This window comes from Scyliorhinus torazame, chromosome 8 (genome assembly GCF_047496885.1).
Source record: "Scyliorhinus torazame isolate Kashiwa2021f chromosome 8, sScyTor2.1, whole genome shotgun sequence".
Classification (NCBI taxonomy): domain Eukaryota; kingdom Metazoa; phylum Chordata; class Chondrichthyes; order Carcharhiniformes; family Scyliorhinidae; genus Scyliorhinus; species Scyliorhinus torazame.
The window spans coordinates 257,884,145-257,904,454 of NC_092714.1; the positions used below are offsets into that span (position 1 = coordinate 257,884,145).

Sequence of the window (20,310 nt, forward strand, 5' to 3'; positions counted from 1 at the left end):
TCGCTCGTTCCCCCTGGCTAGCTGGAATTTCTCCGTCAGTTGGTCCAGTGTTGCAATCCTGCCGTCCGCATATAGGTCCCTGACTGTCAGTGTCCCCTCGTCCTGTCCCCACTTTTTAAAGATGGCGTCAGTCAGCGCTGGTGTGAACCTATGGTTGTTGCAGATGGGAGCTTTGTCCGACATTCTGGTCAGGCCAAATTGCTGCTGTAGTTGGCTCCAGGATTGGAGGGCGACTATCACCACTGGGCTGCTGGAGTGTTAGTTGGGTGGGGTTGGGAGTGCCGCCATGGCAAGTGCCCGGAGAGAGGTCCCTTTGCAGAGGGCCTCCTCCGCACACAACCACTCGGCTTCTGGCTCCTTGATCCATCCCCTTATTCGTTCGGCTGTCGCCGCCCAGTGGTGGAATTGTAGGTTTGGGAGGGCTTGCCCTCCCCTGGATTTTGTTTTTTGTAAGACCTTAATTGGGATCATTGCATTCTCTTCCCCCCCCCATACGAACATTCCCCCCCCCCATACGAACGCCATGATTAGTTTGTCTAGTGCTTTGAAAAAGGCCTTGGGGATGTGGATCGGGAAGAGGTACCTGGGCAATACGTTCATTTTGATCGTCCGGACTCTCCCCGCGATGGAGAGTGGGAGTGTGTTCCATCTTTGTAGGTCCTTTTTTACTTCCTCTGTCAGACTAGTGAGGTTCCATTTGTGGATCCCTTTCCAGTCATGGGTTATTTGGATCCCCAGGTAGCGGAATTTTTGTTGGGTTTGTTTAAACAGCAGTCCCATTAGTGGGAAGATCTCGCTTTTGCTCAAGTTGAGTTTGTAGCCCGAGAAGGCACCAAACTCTTTCAAGAGCGCGATGATTCCGTCCATGCTGCTTTGTGGGTCCGAAATGTAGAGGAGCAGGTCATCTGCATAGAGTGAGACTCTGTGCTCTCTGCCTCCCCTTCGGATCCCCCTCCAGCGTTTTGCTGCTCTGAGAGCAATTGCTAATGGTTCGATCGCTAGAGCGAACAGCAGCGGGGACAGTGGACATCCTTGTCTGGTGCCCCTGTGCAGCTGGAAGTATCGGGAGTTGGTGTTGTTGGTCCGCACGCTCGCCATGGGAGCGTTGTGTAGGAGCTTTACCCAGGAAGTGAACCCTGTTCCAAGCCCAAACTGCTCCAGTACCTCTATGAGGTACTTCCATTCGACCCTATCGAAGACCTTTTCTGCATCCAGGGAGACGATCTCCTCTAGTGTTCTCTCCCCCGATGGGGTCATTATCACGTTCGGCAGGCGCCTGGTGTTCGAGGTTCGCTGTGAGGTTTTTTTTTTTTAAATCCATTCAAGGGATCGAGATGATGCAGATGGATAAATGGGACTCTGCAGAACTGGATGTTAAGCAGGTTTGATAAAGGAAAGGATGTGGCATCGGAAACTCAGCTGAGAGTTGTAAAAGATACAAGGCTGGAACCAATATGGTTCAAAGTGAAACAGTGATTGGAAACAGAGGTGAAATTTGAGACCACAGAGTTTGTGACAGAAGCCAAAAACAACACGGAGGCAGCGCAGGACTTGACAGACACATCAGAGATGGAGAGACAAGTCTCATTAGGCTACATGTGGAAGCTGGTCATATAAGTGTTGATCAATTCACCAAAGAGTGACATGAAGAGGAACATGGGGAACCAGGGGTAGAACCTCGGGGCACTATCAGGTAATGGTGTAGTTCCTGGAAGAAAAACACTTCATTCAGTTTAGGTTAGTAAGCAGCAATTTTATCAATATTTTCATAAATTGAATCTGTGAACCTGAAGGCCATTCATTGCTCAGGTTATCCTCTATCGAGAGAGATATATTAGAACTTAAGAAATGAAAATGAAATGAAATGAAAATCGCTTATTGTCACAGTAGGTTTCAATGAAGTTACTGTGAAAAGGCCCTAGTCGCCACATTCTGGCACCTGTTCGGGGAAGCTGGTACACGAATTGAACCCGCGCAGCTGGCCTTGGTCTGCTTTACAAGCCAGCTACTTAGCCCACTGTGGTTCAGGAGCAGGAGTAGACCCTACTGCCCCCTTGAGTCAACTCCATTGCTCCATGTGATCGTGACTGATTGTCAGTCGCAACTCCACCTTCCTGCCCCCTCCCCATATCCCTTGATTCCCTGAGAGCCTAGTAAAACCTGATAAACATTGAAACCTTTCTGTAAAATCTAAGGTACATGAAATTATAAAGCAAATTTGTTTTTCTTGCACTGGCTCCCAGGTATGTCTCAGATGCCGTGGTTGTAATAACAATCATCATCTTGACGTTCATCTTTCCCTCACGGAAACCTTCGTTCAAATGGAAAACGAGTCCCGAAGGTATGCTCATTCATTTACTGATGATGTGCGGCATATACCTATTGTGTTTTCTTCCCAATCCGACTAGAAAGAAAGATTTTGTCGCACTTGAATGTTAGTGTCAATTTTTTTAATTTGCGGCAGATTTTGATAGTAAACAAGATTACAAACAATCTCAAAAGATCAACCATGTTCGAGTTCACAATAGAGGAACATAACAAGAGATGGAAAGTGGACAAGGCAGTGTGAGTCCCTGGGTTATATTATTGCTCTGTAACTCCTTATTAAAGCTATCTGTCTTACAATGTATCCCCTTCCTTTACCCTAGCATTGACCTTCAGCTGTGTACTCTAGAATGTCCTCCCTAAGACCCTCTACCTCCCTCTCCGTCTTTATAATCCCACTTAAAACCAACCTTGACCAAAGATTTTTTCCTATCATTCTTAATTTCTCCTTTTTTCACCTCAGTGTCCATTGTAGTCCCTGACACCTCTGTGATGTTAATTGAATGTTGGTTATGTTTAATTGTGCGCAGATGGTGGATATTAACTGGGTATTCACTTAATCCCCCCCCCTATAAATAAGCACAGACACAGAACATGGTTATTGGGTTAGGAGGTGCATGCTTGCAACATGTAGCTCTGTAAATAAACATGCAAGTGTGGAAAAGTTAGCTCAGGTTTTATCCTTCACAACTGTTTTTCTGCCGTAGAATATGTGAAGTTAATTTTCCGAATGAAAAATACTATAACAATTGATGCACGATCAATCACTACTGAAGCGAGATTGTAGTCCAATTGAAGGCTTTAATGAACAAGTAGTTACCCCAGCAGCTCCGGTACAGAATGACTGCTGTGCGTGAAACACAGACTCTTATGCTCCGCCTGCTGGGCGGAACCAGCAGGCAGGTTCTACCACTCATACTACAGTATAAGGTACATCCCACCTAGGTACCACGATACCCCTAATATAGCCTACCACAACAACATAAATTGTTGCCATTGATGATGGCCACAGAGCTTCATGGAAAATATCTGCTTGTGTCTTGAAACTCGTCATAAACATATTTAGGGCAGCACAGTAGCACAAGTGGATAGCACTGTGGCTGCACAGCACCAAGGCCCCAGGTTTGATTCCCTGCTGGGTCACTGTCTGTGCGGAGCCTGCACGTTCTCCCCGTGTGTGCGTGGGTTTCCTCCGGGTGCTCCGGTTTCCTCCCACAGTCCAAAGATGTGCTGGCTAGGTGGATTGGCCATGATAAATTGCCCTTAGTGTCCAAAAAGATTAGGAGGGGTTAATTAACCCCTTATTGGGTTACGGGGATAGGCTGGAAGTGAGGGCTTAAGTGGGTCGGTGCAGACTCGATAGGCCGAATGGCCTCCTTCTGCACTGTATTTTCTATGTTCTGTATTAGTCATACGTTTTCTTTAATTTATTCATGAGGAATGGGAATTGCTGGCAAAGCCAACATTTGTTGTCCATCCTTAATTGCCCCAGAGAACACGATGATGAGTCACCTTCCTGTACAGCTACAGGCCGGGTGTTGAAGCCACTCTCACAATGTTGTTAGGCAGGAAGTTCCTGGGTTTTGACACAGCAGCAAGACAGGTGTGTAAATATATTTCCAAGTCAGAATGTTGCATTCTTGGTGCTTGCTGCTCCTGTCCTTATAGTTGGTGCAGATCATGGGCTCACTCACTGTCCTTTGGATGAGAATTCTGCTGAGGCTCTGTCTATCCTCTCAGGTGGACATGAAAGATCCCATGGCCGCCATGTTGAAGAAGAGCAGAGGAGTTATCCCAGGTGTCCAGGCCATTATTTATCCCTCAATCAATACCATGACAACTGTTTATTAACACTTAACTGTTGGTGGGAGCTGGCTGTGTGCAAATTGGCTACATTACAATGGTTACTTCCCTTCAAAAGTACTTCATCGGTTGTAAAGCATAGTGGGACATCCTATGGTCATGAAAGGCGTTATATAGCTGGTCTTTCTTTTCAGCGAAATCATTATAAATAAGCATTAGTCCTTGGCCGAATGTATAGTTTATCTTTTGGAAATTTTAATTCTTTCCTTCTCATTATCAGAGCCAAACATTCCAAACAGGCCGCTGTTGACTTGGGATAAAGTTCAACACAAGGTAGCTTGGAATGTAATATTACTGCTCGGTGGAGGATTTGCGATCGCAAAAGCATGTGAGGTAATTGTTGTAAGATCATCGAGATTTAAACCACTTCAACCACTCATTGCTAGTCCCTTTTTCCCCTCTCACTCTAACAGTTTTCTTCAAATGTACAGTTTTCTATAAAACATCATGATTGACTTGACTTTAATGCTAACTTGTGGCAATCTATTCCATATAATATGTTATTCCCTTTGTCACTCTAATACTGTTGATAGAGACCTAAAATAAGAAGAGATGCAAAATCGGGGTTATTAAATAAAAAAATGAAGCTGCAGGACTCCATGGGTTAATTCTTTTTAATGCCACACAAGAGTCAACAAAGCAAACACTAAATGTTGGGGGAGGGAGGACATTTTCTGCACCCATTATCGAGGGGTGGGAAAAGCCCCGAGATGTAACCCCAAAATGGCTTTTATGCCAGCGGCACTTCCACACTCGATTGACCCCGTCCCTCCTGTCACGGGTAGCACGGTAGCACAAGTGGATAGCACTGTGGCTTCACAGCGCCAGGGTCCCAGGTTCGGTTCCCCGCTGGGTCACTGTGTGTCCGGAGTCTGCACGTTCTCCCCGTGTCTGCGTGGGTTCCCTCCGGGTGCTCCGGTTTCCTCCCACAGTCCAAAGACGTGCAGGTTTGGTGGATTGGCCATGATAAATTGCCCTTAGTGGTTATGAGGGGTTATTGGGTTATGAGGATATGGTGGAAGTGAGGGCTTAAGTGGGTCGGTGCAGACTCGATGGGTCGAATGGCCTCCTTCTGCACTGTATGTTCTATGTCTATGTCTAATGTCTAATGACGTAATGGATATCAAAATCCCCATTTACATCTACTTGCATATGCACACCAAGCATTTATGCTTGATTGTTCCCCCATGTTGGACTGTCCATTCACGTCGGCATACGGCATGCTGACATGAATCACAACATATCCCCCACAGCGTGCACCTGGTGAACAGAATCTGCCAATTACAGACCTATTATGAATCAGAGAATACATTCCTGCTGGTTTAGCATCACGTCACGTGTAGCGACATCAGGAAAGTGATTGTACGGGCTTTGGGCAGATCACCATCTTTGATTGTATGACCATCACCTCTTAATAAACCTCTCATCGTGCTTTACAAAGAATACAGAGCGTGGGCACTTCCATACCTTTTCTCTTTGCGGCAACAAAGAAATATAACGGAAGAGAAAACTGGCGATGAGGATAGAGGCTTGAAAAATCGCTGGAAAAGAAGCTTTCTTCGGCTAACAGTGGAATGGCATCGGGAGCAGCGCAAGATTTGCGGGACCGAAATCTCACACAAAGAGGTCAGGTGAAGCACTGCCGCCCATGTGTAGGTTGAAAACAATTTTGATTACAACTGTGAGTAAGAAGACCAACAGTTGGGTAAGACTTGCTTGCATTGAGGTGAGTGGAGTCTGGCTGCTGGGACAATGCACGTGGCGAAGCTAAACAGGCTGCAGGGTACGGGGACTTTACAGTCTGTCAACTCTGCACAGGACACTACTTGGGGGAAAAAGGCAAACTACAGTCAGGCAAAACGGAAAAGAATTCCTAGTTGCTTGTAAAGGGGATCATATGTGCCATACTTTCCATTATAAAATCGGAAAGGAGGAAGCGTAGACCCCAGGTGCCAGGATCCAAAAATGGCGGGATAAGCGGGCACCATGGATGCATTTGATGAAGATTAGGAGACATAGAATTCATACGTGGAACGGTTCCAATTATTTCTCATAGCAAATCAGACACCGAAGGGCGTAAACTTCTCAAAGTTTCTCAGCCCAGCTAGGGCACAAAACGTCTATGCTGCTACAAAATATAGTTCACCCAGCAAAACCAGGAGATAAGTCCTACATTGAATTAATGTAAGCTTTAGAGGAACATTTCTCTCCAATGCCATTATTATAATAATAATAATCGCTTATTGTCACAAGTAGGCTTCAATGAAGTTACTGTGAAATGCCCCTAGTCGCCACATTCCGGCGCCTGTTCGGGGAGGCCGGTACGGGAATTGAACCTGCGCTGCTGGTATTGTTCTGCATTTAGCCCACTGTGCTAAACCAGCCCCTATTAATTGAAGAAAGGTTTTGGTTCCACTGCAGTGGTCAGGAAGGAGGTGAAAGCAGCTTCCGGGTGCGGCGATGACCAGCTGAGTCGCACGTTTCGGCAGCTCCCGGTGAAACGGACTTTTGGGCTCTTGATAGGAGCCCCAACGGCAATTTTGACGGCTAAAAACACTGTGCGGTAAACCAGAAGGGAATCCCCCCTGGATACGGATGAAAAAAGGAGGAGAAAGTGGCCGGATTGCAGTGGATCCTTTAGAACAGCGGCAAGGAAGGCAAGCAAAAACCAAGATGGCGTCGGAAGGTGGCAGTTTAACATGGGGCCCTGAACAACAAGAGTTCTTGAAATGCTGTGTGGAAGAGCTCAAAAAAGAAATGAAGAAAGAGCTGTTGGCCCCGATACTACAGACGATCGAAGGGCTAAAGGAGGAACAAAAGACCCAGGAGCGGGAGCTTCGGGTCGTGAAGGCAAAGGCAGCCGAGAATGAGGATGACATACAGGGCCTGGTGGTGAAGACGGAGACGCATGAGGCACATCAGAAACGATGTGTGGAAAGGTTGGAGGCACTGGAGAACAACGCAAGGAGGAACAACCTGAGGATTCTCGGTCTTCCTGAAGGTGCGGAGGGAGCGGACGTCAGGGCATATGTGAGCACGATGCTGCACTCGTTAATGGGAGCGGAGGCCCCGGCGGGTCCGTTGGAGGTGGAGGGAGCATACCGAGTGATGGCGCGAGGACCGAGAGCAGGAGAAATTCCCAGAGCCATAGTGGTGAGATTCCTCCGTTTTAAGGATAGAGAAATGGTCCTTAGATGGGCAAAGAAAACTCGGAGCAGTAAATGGGAGAACGCGGTGATCCGCGTTTATCAAGACTGGAGTGCGAAGGAGGGCGAGCTTTAATCGGGCCAAGGCGGTGCTTCATAAAAAGAAGATAAAATTTGGAATGCTGCAACCGGCAAGACTGTGGGTCACATATCGAGAGAGGCACCACTACTTTGAGACGGCGGATGAAGCGTGGACTTTTATTGTGGAAGAAAAACTGGAATGAGCGGGCTATTAAAAAGAACGTTTGAACAAAGTGGTGGGGCGAATGTGGGGGGCGAAGAGGGGGGTTAAAAAGGGGGGAAAGAGGAGTTTTATGTACTAATCCTGCGAGGTGGTAACTTTTCTCTCTTCCACAGGTGGTGATGGGGGGAGGAGGGGAGGTGGAGGAGATGGGGCGTTGGCCATTGGGGGCGGGGCCAAGGGAGAAGCGCGGGCTTGGTTCCCGCGCTATGATAATCATGGCGGGAATAGAGAAGCAGGAAGGAGGGGGCGTCGCACGGTGCGAGCCGAGGTCACGGGGGGAAGCCGAGGTCGGCCAGAGTTTGCTGACTTCTGGGAGCAACATGGGGGGAGTAATTACGCTAGCGGGGGATCTAGCGGGGGTGGTGGGAGGGGGGAATTACTGGGTTGCTGCTGCTGGGGAGAGGGGGGAGCTGGTATGGGAGGGGATGGGCGGGGGGGCACCGCCTGGGGGAGATACAGCTGCGTGGGAACCAGGTGAGGAGCTGGAAAAAGGTGATGGCTAATCGACAAGGGGGGGGGGTAGGAAGCCCCCCAACCCGGCTGATCACGTGGAACGTGAGAGGGCTGAACGGGCCGATAAAGAGGGCACGGGTACTCGCACACCTTAAGAAACTTAAGGCAGATGTGGTTATGTTACAGGAAACGCACCTGAAACTGATAGACCAGGTTAGGCTACGCAAAGGATGGGTGGGGCAGGTGTTCCATTCGGGGCTAGATGCGAAAAACAGGGGGGTGGCTATATTAGTGGGGAAGCGGGTAATGTTCGAGGCAAAGATTATAGTGGCGGATAACGGGGGCAGATACGTGATGGTGAGTGGCAAACTACAGGGGGAGACGGTGGTTTTGGTAAACGTATATGCCCCGAACTGGGATGATGCCAATTTTATGAGGCGGATGCTAGGATGCATTCCGGACCTAGAGATGGGAAAGCTGATAATGGGGGAGATTTTAATACGGTGTTGGAACCAGGGCTGGATAGGTCGAAGTCCAGGACTGGAAGGAGGCCGGCAGCAGCCAAGGTACTTAAAGATTTTATGGAGCAGATGGGAGGTGTAGACCCGTGGAGATTTAGCAGACCTAGGAGTAAGGAGTTCTCGTTTTTCTCCTATGTCCATAAAGTCTACTCGCGAATAGACTTTTTTGTGCTGGGAAGGGCGTTGATCCCGAAGGTGAGGGGGACGGAGTATACGGCTATAGCCATTTCGGATCACGCTCCACACTGGGTAGACTTGGAGATAGGGGAGGAAACAGGAGGGCGCCCACCCTGGAGAATGGACATTGGACTAATGGCAGATGAGGGGGTGTGTCTAAGGGTGAGGGGGTGCATTGAAAAGTACTTGGAACTCAATGATAATGGGGAGGTCCAGGTGGGAGTGGTCTGGGAGGCGCTGAAGGCGGTGGTTAGAGGGGAGCTGATATCAATAAGGGCACATAAAGGGAAGCAGGAGAGTAAGGAACGGGAGCGGTTGCTGCAAGAACTTTTGAGGGTGGACAGACAATATGCGGAAGCACCAGAGGAGGGACTGTACAGGGAAAGGCAAAGGCTACATGTAGAATTTGACTTGCTGACTACGGGCACTGCAGAGGCACAATGGAGGAAGGCACAGGGTGTACAGTACGAATATGGGGAGAAGGCGAGTAGGTTGCTGGCACACCAATTGAGGAAAAGGGGAGCAGCGAGGGAAATAGGGGGAGTGAGGGATGAGGAAGGAGAGATGGAGCGGGGAGCGGAGAGAGTGAATGGAGTGTTCAAGACATTTTATAAAAAATTATATGAAGCTCAACCCCCGGATGGGAGGGAGAGAATGATGGGCTTCTTGGATCGGCTGGAATTTCCCAAGGTGGAAGAGCAGGAAAGGGTGGGACTGGGAGCACAGATCGAGGTAGAAGAAGTGGTGAAAGGAATTAGGAGCATGCAGGCGGGAAAGGCCCCGGGACTGGATGGATTCCCAGTCGAATTCTATAGAAAATATGTGGACTTGCTCGCCCCGGTATTGACGAGGACCTTTAATGAGGCAAAGGAAAGGGGACAACTGCCCCCGACTATGTCTGAAGCAACGATATCGCTTCTCTTAAAGAAGGAAAAGGACCCGCTACAATGCGGGTCCTATAGACCTATTTCCCTCCTAAATGTAGATGCCAAGATCCTGGCCAAGGTAATGGCAATGAGAATAGAGGAATGTGTCCCGGGGGTGGTCCACGAGGACCAAACTGGGTTTGTGAAGGGGAGACAGCTGAACACGAATATACGGAGGCTGTTAGGGGTAATGATGATGGCCCCACCAGAGGGGGAAACGGAGATAGTAGTGGCGATGGATGCCGAGAAAGCATTTGATAGAGTGGAGTGGGATTATTTGTGGGAGGTGTTGAGGAGATTTGGTTTTGGAGAGGGGTATGTTAGATGGGTGCAGCTGTTGTATAGGGCCCCGATGGCGAGCGTGGTCACGAATGGACGGGGATCTGCATATTTTCGGCTCCATAGAGGGACAAGGCAGGGATGCCCTCTGTCCCCATTATTGTTTGCACTGGCGATTGAGCCCCTGGCGATAGCGTTGAGGGGTTCCAAGAAGTGGAGGGGAGTACTTAGAGGAGGAGAAGAACACCGGGTATCTTTGTATGCGGACGATTTGCTACTATACGTGGCAGACCCAGCGGAGGGGATGCCAGAAATAATGCGGATACTTGGGGAGTTTGGGGATTTTTCAGGGTATAAATTGAACATGGGGAAAAGTGAGTTGTTTGTGGTGCATCCAGGGGAGCAGAGTAGAGAAATAGAGGACCTACCGTTGAGGAAGGTAACAAGGGACTTTCGTTACCTGGGGATCCAGATAGCCAGGAATTGGGGCACATTGCATAGGTTAAATTTAACGCGGTTGGTGGAACAAATGGAGGAGGATTTCAAGAGATGGGATATGGTATCCCTGTCACTGGCAGGGAGGGTGCAGGCGGTTAAGATGGTGGTCCTCCCGAGATTCCTCTTTGTGTTTCAGTGCCTCCCGGTGGTGATCACGAAGGCTTTTTTTAAAAGGATTGAAAAGAGCATCATGGGTTTTGTGTGGGCCGGGAAGACCCCGAGAGTGAGGAAGGGATTCTTACAGCGTAGCAGGGATAGGGGGGGGCTGGCACTACCGAGCCTAAGTGAGTATTATTGGGCCGCTAATATTTCAATGGTGAGTAAGTGGATGGGAGAGGAGGAGGGAGCGGCGTGGAAGAGATTAGAGAGGGCGTCCTGTAGGGGGACTAGCCTACAGGCTATGGTGACAGCCCCATTGCCGTTCTCACCGAGGAATTACACCACAAGCCCGGTGGTGGTGGCTACACTGAAGATTTGGGGACAGTGGAGACGGCATAGGGGAAAGACTGGAGCCTTGGGGGGGTCCCCGATAAGAAACAACCATAGGTTTGCCCCGGGGGGAATGGATGGGGGATATGGAATGTGGCAAAGAGCAGGAATAACGCAACTGAAAGATCTGTTTGTGGATGGGAAGTTCGCGAGTCTGGGAGCGCTGACCGAGAAATATGGGTTGCCCCAAGGGAATGCATTCAGGTATATGCACCTCAGGGCTTTTGCGAGGCAACAGGTGAGGGAATTCCCGCAGCTCCCGACACAAGAGGTGCAGGACAGAGTGATCTCAAACACATGGGTGGGGGATGGTAAGGTGTCAGATATATATAGGGAAATGAGGGACGAAGGGGAGACTATGGTAGATGAACTAAAAGGGAAATGGGAAGAAGAGCTGGGGGAGGAGATCGAGGAGGGGCTGTGGGCAGATGCCCTAAGCAGGGTAAACTCGTCGTCCTCGTGTGCCAGGCTAAGCCTGATTCAGTTTAAGGTATTACACAGGGCGCATATGACTGGAGCACGGCTCAGTAAATTTTTTGGGGTGGAGGATAGGTGTGCGAGGTGCTCGAGAAGCCCAGCGAATCATACCCATATGTTTTGGTCATGCCCGGCACTACAGGGGTTTTGGATGGGGGTGACAAAGGTGCTTTCAAAAGTAGTGGGGGTCCGGGTCGAACCAAGCTGGGGGTTGGCTATATTTGGGGTTGCACAAGAGCCGGGAGTGCAGGAGGCGAGAGGCCAATGTTTTGGCCTTTGCGTCCCTAGTAGCCCGGCGCAGGATATTGTTAATGTGGAAAGAAGCCAAGCCCCCGGGGGTGGAGACCTGGATAAATGACATGGCAGGGTTTATAAAGCTAGAGCGGATTAAGTTCGTTCTAAGGGGGTCGGCTCAAGGGTTCACCAGGCGGTGGCAACCGTTCGTCGAATACCTCGCAGAAAGATAGATGGAATGGAAAAAAAAAGGCAGCAGCAGCAGCCTAGGATCGGGGGGGGGAGGGGGGGTGGGGGTGGGGGGGGGGGGGGGGGGGGAGGGGGGGAGGAGGAACCAGAAGGACTCTCGGGGTTGTTAATATATACTGTATAATATGTATAGGTCGTTGCGACAGATAATTATATATTGGACTGTTAAATTATATTTTTGGAGAGTGTTACTTGTGATAAGGCAGTTGCCAATTAGGGTTAGTTTTCATTTTTGTTATTTATTATTTATTCATTTTTGTTTATAAAATAGTTCATTGTTATTTGTGTTGTTATAATATTGTGTAAAAGATGCACAATGTACTGTGTTGGTTGACCAAAAATTTTCAATAAAATATTTATTTTAAAAAAAAGGAAGGAGGTGAAAGCATTTTACACGTCATTGCAACATTAAGAAGGTCAGCTAAATATTGCGAATTGGGTGCCACACTGGATGACACTCTTCGTGTCAGGCTGGTTTGTGGACTCCACAGTGAAGTTATTCAGAGGAAGCTGCTTACTGCAAGTGAATTAACTCTAAAAACTGCTGTGGAAGTTGCCACATCCATGGATCTGGCAACAAGAGAGGCTTCACAGATAGGATCTGGAGTGAAGATCCACAAAATGGATATCTCAAGAAACAAGGGTGCAAAGGTGCAATCATGTCACCGTTGAACACGGGTTGGACACTCAGTGGGGGAATGCTGGAGTAAAGCAATACATGCAAGAACTGTGGCAAGTAGGGCCACATTACCAAGGCATGCTGGGCTCAGAAAACTTCTACACCAAGAAAGAACAAGAGAAAAAACACAGCTAAACAATCTACTTTTTTGGATGAAACCCAAGATCGCTCAAAAGACAGCGCAACCGAACTACTGCAGGAGCTAAAGCTAGCTGTTTTGTCAATGCAGGGCGATCAACAATGTTTTGAGCATATCCAAAACTTGAAGGTCATGAAATTAAAATGGACCAGTTGAACCAGGAACATTCCGCATCACAATGGACGTCTCGGCACTCTACACCAGCATCCCCCATGACGACAGCATTGCTGCAACTGCCTCAGTACTCAACACCAACAACTGCAGATTTCCAGATGCAATTCTGCAACTTAACTGCTTCATTCTGGATCACAACGTCTTCACCTTCGACAACAAGTTCTTCATCCAGACACACGGAACAGCCATGGGGACCAAATTCGCACCCCAATACGCCAACATCTTCATGCACAAGTTTGAACAAGACCTCTTCGCCGCACAGGGCCTTCAACTGACGTTATACACTAGATACATCAATTACAGTTTTTCCCTTTGGACCCACGGTGAAGAATCACTGAAACGACTACACGATGACATCAATAAGTTCCATCCCACCATCAGACGCACCATGGACTACTCTCCAGAATCAGTTGTATTCTTGGACACACTCATCTCCATCAAGGACGGTCACCTCAGCACTTCGCTTTACCACAAGCCCACGGATAACCTCACAATGCTCCACTTCTCCAGCTTCCACCCTAAACACATTAAAGAATTCATCCCCAATGGACAAGCCCTCCATATACACAGGACCTGCTCAGACGATGAGGAGCGTAAAAGACATCTACAGACGCTGAAAGATGCCCTCGTACGAACGGGATATGGCGCTCAACTCATCGATTGACAGTTCCAACGCGTCACAGCAAAAAACCGCATCGACCTCCTCAGACGACAAACACGGGACACAACCGACAGAATACCCTTCGTTGTCCAGTCCTTCCCGGGAGCGGAGAAACTACGACATCTTCTTCGCAGCCTTCAACACATCATCGATGAAGATGAACATCTTGCCAAGGTCATCCTCACACCCGCACTACTTGCCTTCAAACAACCGCGCAACCTCAAACAAACTATTGTTTGCAGCAAACTACCCAGCCTTCAGAACAGCGACCACGACACCACACAACCCTGCCATGGCAATCTCTGCAAGATGTGCCAGATCATCGACATGGGTACCACAATTACACATGAGAACACCACCCACCAGGTACGTGGTACATACTCATGCGACTCGGCCAACGTTGTCTACCTCATACGCTGCAGGAAAGGATGTCCTGAAGCGTGATACATTGACGAGATCATGCAGACGCTACGACAATGGATGAACGGACATCGCGCGACAATCGGCAGGCAGGAATGTTCCCTTCCAGTCGGGGAACACTTCAAGGGCATTCAGCCTCTGATCTTCGGGTAAGCGTTCTCCAAGGCGGCCTTCAGGACACGCAACAACACAGAATCGCCGAGCAGAAACATAGCCAAGTTCCGCACACATGAGTACGGCCTCAACCGGGACCTTGGATTCATGTTGCATTACATGACAGGAATACACTGCCTTTGATTGGCGCTGTTGCTTAGATGGGTAAGCAGAGTAAGAAGTCTTACAACACCAGGTTAAAGTCCAACAGGTTTCTTTCAAATCACTCATTTCGGAGCACTGCTCCTTCCTCAGTTGAATTACCTGAGGAAGGAGCAGTGCTCCGAAAGCTAGTGATTCGAAACAAACCAGTTGGACTTTAACCTGGTGTTGTAAGACTTCTTAATGAAATTAAAAGAATTGGGGCGCAACAGTATCGTTAATACCTGAGACAATTAATCACCAAAACTAAAGCATTTGCCTTTATAACCGCCCAATGTGATCCTGATGATGTACACTGAAGAGGTCGTAATATTAAAAGGATGCATTATGGTGAAAATAGAAGTAAATGGACAGATGGTAAGTTGCCTCTTCACATTGTCCGTGGAAACTTTCCTGTTCTATTTGACAGAGCATGGTTGGCTCAGATTAGGTTTAACTAGGAATCAGTCATTCAATTAGTGGATTCAAAGGGCAATTTGCAACAACTTGTGAAAAAATATGAGAAGGTGTTCGAAGATTCACTAGGCTCTATGACTGGTGTTAGGTACACCTAAAAATCAAGCCAGACAGCACATCCAAGTGTCTCAAAGCTAGAACTGTACCATACGTCATCAGGCTTAAAGTTGAAGAACGAGAAAGGTTAGTGCAAACAGGAGTCATTGAATCTGTTACTCCAAATAATTGGGCAACACCAATTGTTCCTGTATTAAAACGGAATGGCTCAGTGAGAATTTATGGAGATTTGAAATCTACTAATAACCCAGTTTTTTGCGTAGATCATTATCCGCTGCTGCTGATTGTTTGTTGGACTTTCAGGGGGCGGAAATTCAGTAAAATCGATCTTTCACAGGCATATCTGCAGATGGACGTGTCTGCTGAATCACAGCCGCTACTCACCATTGTGATGCACAAAGATCTGTTTCATCACAGATACTTCCTTTTGTAATAACATCTGCGCCTGCTTTTTTTCAAAGATCCATGGATCAAATTCAAAGTGGGCTGAATGGAGTGCAATGTGATTTAGATGACATACCCATCATTGGTTCGAGTGAACAGGGACACTTGGAGAATTTGGAAGCTGCTCTGAAGCAATAACAGAGCCACAACCTAAGAGTTAAGAAGGAAAAGTGCGACTTTTTCAAGTCACCCATAAATTACCTTGGTCATATTATTGACAAAGATGGATCACACAAAGAGCCAAAGAAAATGCCAGCAATCTTAGAAACACCAGATCCTCAAAATGTGGTACAATTAAAGTCATTTTTGGGATTGATCAATTATTATGGTAAATTTGTGCTGAATTTAGCAACACGATTGACACCATTCCAGACTTTGCTCTGTGTCAAACAGGCGTGGCACTGGTCAGAAGACAGTGGGAGGCAGACAATGAAGTGAAAGAAGCTTTGCTGAAGTCAGAGCTGTTGAGTCATTATAATCCCACAATGAAGTTGCAACTTGCTTGTGATGCCTCACCCTACGGAGTTGGTGCAGTTGTCTCTCACATAAGAGGAATGACCAATAGCATTTGCTTCACACACTCTTACTGGCGCAGAAATTAATTACGCTCAGCTAGTAAAAGAAGCTTTGAGCATCATTTTCAGTGTAAGAGGGTTTCACCATTACCTTTATGAACGTCATTTTACCCGTTTGATGGATCATCAACCCTTGACTACAATCTTTGGCATGGATACCTTCTTTGGCAGCCAGTAGATTGCAAAGATGGCCATTGATGTTGTTAGAACACACTTGCGATATCCAACGTCGCAAGTCAGAGCAGCATGCAAATGTTGATGCTTTGTCATGATTGCTGTTATAAATCAAGCATGACCCTGAAGAACACTTAATCAACATCTTGTATTTCTTACTTGTGGATCGTGTACCTGTGACTTCACCTCAAGTTCAGAGACAGACAAGAACTGATCGAGTGATGGGGAAGGTGATGGACTTGCTCGAAAAAGGAATGCTGCCAGATGTTCAGAGGGAAAATCCAGATCTCAGGACCTACATCACACAATGATTGAGTTGACAGGAAATGTGGAGTTCTATTGTGGGCACTCTGCTTATCCCTCTGTGCTTATGTTGGAGAGTCCTTGTCAAACTGCTTGAAGGACATCCTGGTGTGGTGAGGATGAAGGAACTGGCACGCGATTATTTTTGGTGGCTGGTATTGGATGCTCTAATTGAGGAGAAAGTAGGGCAATGTCAATCCTATGAATAACTAAGGAACACTCCACCATTACAACCATTACCTCTTTGGGAATGGCCGACGATGGGGGAGGCACGGTGGCGCAGTGGTTGGCGCTACTGCCTCACGGCGCTGAGGACCCGGGTTCGAGCCCAGTCACTGTCCGTGTGGAGTTTGCACATTCTCCCCGTGTCTGCGCGGGTCCCACCCCCACAACCCAAAGATGTGCAGGGTCGGTGGATTGGCCTTAATTGGGGGAAAAAAAATGAATTGGGTACTCTAAATTTAAAAAGAAGTGTTTGAAAAAGGTTTTTTTAAGAGGGAGTGGCCGACACAGCCATGGCAGAGAATTCACATCAATTGTGCTGGTCTACTGGAGGGTCACATGTTCTTAGTGATTGGTGGACGCGCACTCGAAATGGCCAGAAGACTATTGAAAAACGGAACTAAGTATTCGCAAGATTTGGAACACCGCAGCAGATTGTCAATGATGATGATACGCAGTTTATTTCAATAACCAATAATCGTGCCTCGGTTACACCTCATCAGCTACGATACTGCCACTGCGCAAAGCTGCAGTTTATTTCAAAGGTGCCTGAGGACTACCTGAAGATGAATGGAAAGCACCATATCAAATCAGCTCCATATCCTCCAGCCACAGATGGATTGGCCATACGTTTTGTGCGATCATTAAAACATTCTATCAAAGCATCGCAGGACCAGGGAACATTGGAAGAAGAGTAAACAAATTCCTAATATCTTACTTCCGTGTGCCTGCTGTCATAATATACATCTATGTATACAATGGAGTGCAGACAGGCAGTGATTGACACACAGGATGACCAGGAAGCACACAGAACAGAGCAGCCAATCACCAGACAGGATACGACCACTATAAAGCCAGAGGGCACCAGTTTTTGCGCTCTCTCGGGAGCCAGCCTCTGGGACAGTCAGAGTTAGTGAGCTGGCCAGTTCAAACACCATGTGGTAGCTAGTAAGTCTGGTTAGGCTAGTATCAGGTCTCCAGTCAAGTCAGCATAGTGTCAACCCACAGTTGAACATGTATAATAGTTTAGATGTTAAATAAAATCGTGTTGCATCTTATCAAGTGTTGGAGGTCTGTCTCTCGCTACACTGCATCAAGTGCAGTCCACATCGACCCAGCCTACCCAACACATCACCTGCTTCTGTTTCCCTTTCTCTCCCCTTTTCAGTTCAGTTGCTGCTTCCATCGGATATGAAGAAGAGTCACACAGACTCAAAACGTTACCTCTAATTCTCTCTCCACCGATGCCGTCAGACTGGCTAAGCTTTTCCAGAAATTTTGGTTTTATTTCAGATTTTCAGCCTCTGCAGTATTTTGCTTTCCCTGATCTATTTCCTATTCTTTCCCAACTCGCTATTGACTTTTGTCCTCATACTCTGTGAATCATTCTTCAAAGTATTCTTCAAATGTGCTGATTCTCGTGCCGATTTTAGGAGAGTTTGAAAGATTGCAGCGCAGGGAGAACTGGTTGTACGTGACTTAGCGCCCTCCTTGCCACTGCCAACCCACGTGCTGGCATTTCCATTCGTCTTTGAAACGGGCAGAGCTCGCCAATGCAATTTTCAGGGACCGATGGGTGAAGGGCGCGCTGTGCACAAGCCACCATTTTAACATGCTGGGGAATGGCTAACCCAGCAACTCACAAAGGAATCACTGCAGAAGAGCCACTTAGAAAATGATAATTAGAGGGCGGCATGTGGCGCAGTGGTTAGCACTGGGACTGCGGCGCTGAGGACCCGGGTTCGAACCCCGGCCCTGGGTCACTGTCCGTGTGAAGTTTGCACATTCTCCCCATGTCAGCGTGGGTTTCGCCCCCACAACCCAAAGATGTGCAGGTTAGGTGGATTGGGCACGCTAAATTGCCCCTTAATTGGAAAAAAAAATAATTGGGTACTCTAAATTTTTTTTGAAAAGAAAATGGTAAACAGAAATGAATGACTTTAAAATGGTTTTTGAAGGGCCAGGAGGAGTGTTAATGTACAAGAATTTTCCCATCCATTGGTGACCTGTTATTCCCACGCTCCTCCACCTACCCTCCTGTCCTGGGAGTTCTTCTCCTGCTGCATTAAAGCAGTACATAGCTTCCAATTACCTGAATTCTGTGTCTTCTGCTTACTGTCTCCTCTGCCCGTCAAAACAGTTTCTCTCTCTAACAACCCAATCAAACACCGCTATTAAATCTCCCTTCAACCTTCTCTGCTATTTAGGTGTCAGTTGTGACTCAGTGAATCCATAGTGAACCCATACAGAGCGGAATTAGTCCATTCAGCCCATCGAGTCTGCACCGACCTGCCGAACGAGCACTCTATCTAGGCCCACTGTCCCCCCGACCTATCCCCGTAACCCCAGCTAACCTGCACAGCTGTTACAAGGGGGCATAACTATAAGGTTCAGGGTGGGAGATATAGGAGGGATGTCCGAGGTATGTTCTTTACTCAGAGAGTGGTTAGGGTGTGGAATGGACTGCACTGCTGTGATAGTGGAGTCGGACACTTTAGGAACTTTGAAGCGGTTATTGGATAGGCACATGGAGCACACCAGAATGACAGGGAGTGGGATAGCTTGATCTTGGTTTCGGACATGCTCGGCACAACATCGAGGGCCGAAGGGCCTGTTCTGTGCTGTACTGTTCTAAGTTCTATGTTCTTCGGACACCAAGGGGCAATTTCTCATGGCCAATCCACCTAACCTGTACGTGTTTGGACTGTGGGAGGAAACCGGAGCACCCGCAGGAAACCCACGCAGACACGGGGAGAACGTGCAAACCCCACACAGTCGCCCGAGGCCGGGATTGAACCCGGGGCCCTGGCGCTGTGAGGCAGCAGTGCTGACCACTGTGCCATCATACCATCCAGTGGGCAAGCCAAAAAGGTTGTGGGGTTCATATCCTTCTGCAGGAACTTCAGCACGCAACGTAAGCTGACATTTCACTACCGGGGACTGGTGCACTGTCAGTGACTGTTGTCTTTTACATGAGTTGCCCTTCTCTGGTGGATATGAACGATTGGCTGATTTTAGTTGAAAGAAGAGCAGGACAATTCTCTGGTGTCATCTTTAATATTGGTCCTCAACCAATACCTCAAAAAAAACATATAATCACATTGCTATTTGTGAATCCTTGCTGTGTACAAACGGGCTGTTGTGTTTGCTATATAAGCACTTCATTGGCTTGGGTACAGCAGTTTGGGGCACCCTGAGATCGTTTCATAAATACACGTCTTTTGTATTCTTCCTGACGGGATAACAATCCCAGTCCCTCCAGAAAACTGAAGCCTTTCATTCCTCACGGCATCGATGCGCTTGCTTCCCCATGGTTGAATTTCCTTTCCAGTCAGCGTAGATTGTTGCACTATTTTGAGATGTAATGTGCCAACAAAATAGTCATTTGAGTGCTTGTGTGGTCCATGTACTTAAAAGCAATTTTGGGGGGGTTTTGTTGTTTTTGTTTTGCGGTTGCTAGGAGTCGGGGCTGTCGAGGTGGATTGGGAACAAACTGCGCCCTCTGGAATATGTCTCACCCAGCATAACTGCCCTGGCTATCACCCTGATCATTGCTGCGTTCACTGAATTTGCCAGCAACACTGCCTCGAGTGTAATCTTTCTGCCCATTCTGGCTGAACTGGTAAGTTGCCTGCTTATTCTTCAGAACAAGCAGTGACAATTCCAATAACCTTAAGTTTTTTTTGCTCTGAGAGAAGGGGTGGGGGAGGGGTAACATTTTATTTATTCCATGCTTGTCTTTGTGCGTGC

At 47.8% G+C, this 20,310-nt stretch overlaps 1 protein-coding gene and 1 pseudogene across 1 annotated transcript in view; one reads left to right on the plus strand and one right to left on the minus strand.

Annotated features, from left to right (window-relative positions):
- The window catches only part of LOC140428557 (Na(+)/dicarboxylate cotransporter 3-like), a 67,030-nt gene that overhangs the window by 38,517 nt on the left and 8,203 nt on the right, over positions 1 to 20,310 (plus strand). The window contains exons 9-11 of the mRNA XM_072515160.1: positions 2,244 to 2,341; positions 4,409 to 4,521; positions 20,021 to 20,182. Of these exons, the coding sequence (XP_072371261.1) occupies positions 2,244 to 2,341; positions 4,409 to 4,521; positions 20,021 to 20,182 (373 nt within the window). The remainder of the gene's footprint in view (positions 1 to 2,243; positions 2,342 to 4,408; positions 4,522 to 20,020; positions 20,183 to 20,310) is intronic.
- Positions 16,974 to 17,089, minus strand: LOC140428927 (U4 spliceosomal RNA; annotated as a pseudogene).